The sequence below is a fragment of the Pteropus vampyrus genome, unplaced genomic scaffold, assembly GCF_000151845.1.
Source record: "Pteropus vampyrus isolate Shadow unplaced genomic scaffold, Pvam_2.0 Scaffold463, whole genome shotgun sequence".
NCBI classification, from domain to species: Eukaryota; Metazoa; Chordata; class Mammalia; order Chiroptera; family Pteropodidae; genus Pteropus; species Pteropus vampyrus.
The window spans coordinates 849,748-852,360 of NW_011889244.1; the positions used below are offsets into that span (position 1 = coordinate 849,748).

The 2,613-nt window shown below is 42.7% G+C and overlaps 1 protein-coding gene across 1 annotated transcript in view; it reads left to right on the forward strand.

Annotated features, from left to right (window-relative positions):
* Positions 1 to 2,613, forward strand: part of LOC105306888 (cytidine monophosphate-N-acetylneuraminic acid hydroxylase) — a 45,750-nt gene that overhangs the window by 39,185 nt on the left and 3,952 nt on the right. The window contains exon 13 of the mRNA XM_011382164.2: positions 1,664 to 1,779. Coding sequence (XP_011380466.1) covers positions 1,664 to 1,779 — 116 coding nt within the window. The remainder of the gene's footprint in view (positions 1 to 1,663; positions 1,780 to 2,613) is intronic.

Here is a 2,613-nt window from a genome sequence, read left to right on the forward strand (position 1 = left end):
TCTCAGCTCCAGTGACAATTTCTTCGCTTCCATGACTATTCTTTCTCTGCATTTTCTCAGGGTCTCTCTTTCTCCAGCTGCCAATTAAATCTCTTGTTTCTCTGCATGGTTCTGCTCAACCCACTCTTCTTCTCAAATCTCTTCCTGGATGAACTCATCTGCTAGTACCACTTCTCCGCTGATGACTCCAAAAATCCTTGGATCCTGCTCGGGCTCCACCGAGCTCCCCCAACACTGCCTGCTAGGTAGCATCACCCGGACTTCCAAATCCTTGGTACCTCTTCAGGCCCATTCAAAATTCAACTCATCATCTTCCTTCTCTTTCTCCATTTCTCCCTTGGTCACTGGCAGTATCATCTCCCCAGCGAGGCTTGATAGACACAAGGGATCAATCGACTGTTCCTTTTCCCTTCATCCTCAAATATAATCAATCACCAAGGCCTTTCCATTTACATCCTAACTATTTCTCAAAGCTACCCCTAATTCTCCCATGTGCTCCTCTACAGATTGAAAGATCAGGAAAGGCCATCTCCTTCCACTGTGAGGAGGCAGGTCCCAACACTGCATCGCAGCTGGGCAGTCCTTGGCCTGAGCAAATTGTACATCATGTGTCTAAACCCCTATCAGCAAACGAACAGGTCCTCTGACATGGGTTTGTAACCTTAGTTTACAGTGGATGTAATCATTTGGTAGGACCGGTGAAGGAAAAAGAAATAAATCCAAAATGCCAATCTTCTAAACGTCCTGTGTCATTTATTAGCCTGCCATTGATGACAATTTGCCTCTACTGCCATTAGCATATTTATCAGGAAGAAAAAATGTGATGCAGAATCTGAAAAAGCTCCTGGGTAAACTTTACAGTGGTTCTGATGAATTGTTAAACCATGTCCAGTCTGAGGAAAATTTCCCTTCACGCTATTTCATGCTCTTTTCATAAAACGTCTATTTTTTTTTTTCTCACAACAGTCCTGTCATGGACTGAGTCTTAGTAAGGTTAAGGCTGCGTGATTAGCAAGTACAGGGTTGAGACTGAAAGCACCTCTGCTTGTCTGCTAACCCTGTGCTCCTTGACTATTCAACAGTTTCTGCATCTCAGGTTGGGATTCTTTACAGGTAAAGGCCTTGGCCACCTAGGTAAGGGAATCTCACCTGAAACACACAGTCTGCTGTGAAGTTGAAGGCTCTGCTTTGCCTCTGAGTGCTTAGGTAGAAGACTAGTATGCTCTATTTCAGAATAACAGTGACATCACACATTTTTTGAATGCTCACTGTATGCTAGGCCTCATTTTAAATATTTTACTTACATTGACTCAGTTAATCCTTACAACAATCCTATGAGGAATGGCCCATTATCTTCATTTTATAAATGAGAAAACAGGCAGGATGGTTGCCAAAGCTATTAACCTGGGTGTGAACCCAGCAGTCTGACTCATCCATGCCACGATGCTTCTCCAGCTCCTGATCCGTTTCCTGTTTCCCTTCTATCAGTTTCTGCCACACTCAGGCCCTCCTCCCTCAGCCTGTGATGCCTGCTCTAGTAGACTTCTCTCCTTGACACTCTAGGCCCCTGCTGTCCTAGGCATCTGCTTCTCCCAGGGACGTGCGGGATCGATGGCCGGTGTCACCTGGGTCTCCCCTGCTAGTTGTTCCATGTCTGTTTCAGATCCAGAGCCGGGTTGATGTCATCAGACATGTGGTGAGGAATGGTCTACTCTGGGATGACTTGTATATAGGATTCCAAACCCGACTTCAGCGGGATCCTGATGTATATCATCATCTGTAAGTCTGAAAATATCTGCCACACCCTAGGCCACTGCAGAGGATGCCATGGATATATAAGTGGAGTCAGTGACTGACTACATGCCCCCAGGACCATTACATATGATCCTGATGGATAGATATGTGAGATTCCACCTTTAGATCTTTATGCCTCTGGTAGCCTGTTAAAAAGCAAAGCTGGTTAGAAGATAACATTTTAAAGAGTCATTATTTATATAGTCATGCAAATGTGTTCCCATTCCTTCTGAAAGTGGTTTTTGATGTAGAAAATGACATTATGAGAGTGAAGAATGTGTTTGCCAAGCAAGATGTGGCAAGATGCAGCCATTAAAGACAGTCACCTCTCAAGTCTCACTGTGCCTGTGCCCAAACCTGAGCATAAATTTGGTAGGCTAGTTGGTTAAGGGGAGTAACCCACTGAGGTTTTGCCTATACTTCAAAACCATGTAAGTCTCTTACTGCAAAATTGCCTAAGTCTTTAAGATTATATTTGAAATATTTGAGTTGAAATGTCAGAAAGGCCCATTTGCCATTTTTATATTTGCAAAATAATTACTAAGAGGGAGAAACTCTCTTGTCATTACCACTGATCCTCTGAAAAATGAAAGAATTTAGTTTTGAATAAGAAAAACCTACAATCTAGCTTCTGCTCTTGAGTTTGCAAGCTTGCTTGAAATTTATTAAAATTTCTTTTTAACTTATCTCCTTTTGAATGTTTTTAAATTATGAAAAAAATGTAAGGAATGTAAAAGTATATAAAATAAAAAGAAAACAACCCCACCCTGCACTTCCCACAAAGCCCTGTGTCCTTCCTCTCTCTCCACCCACTCTCCA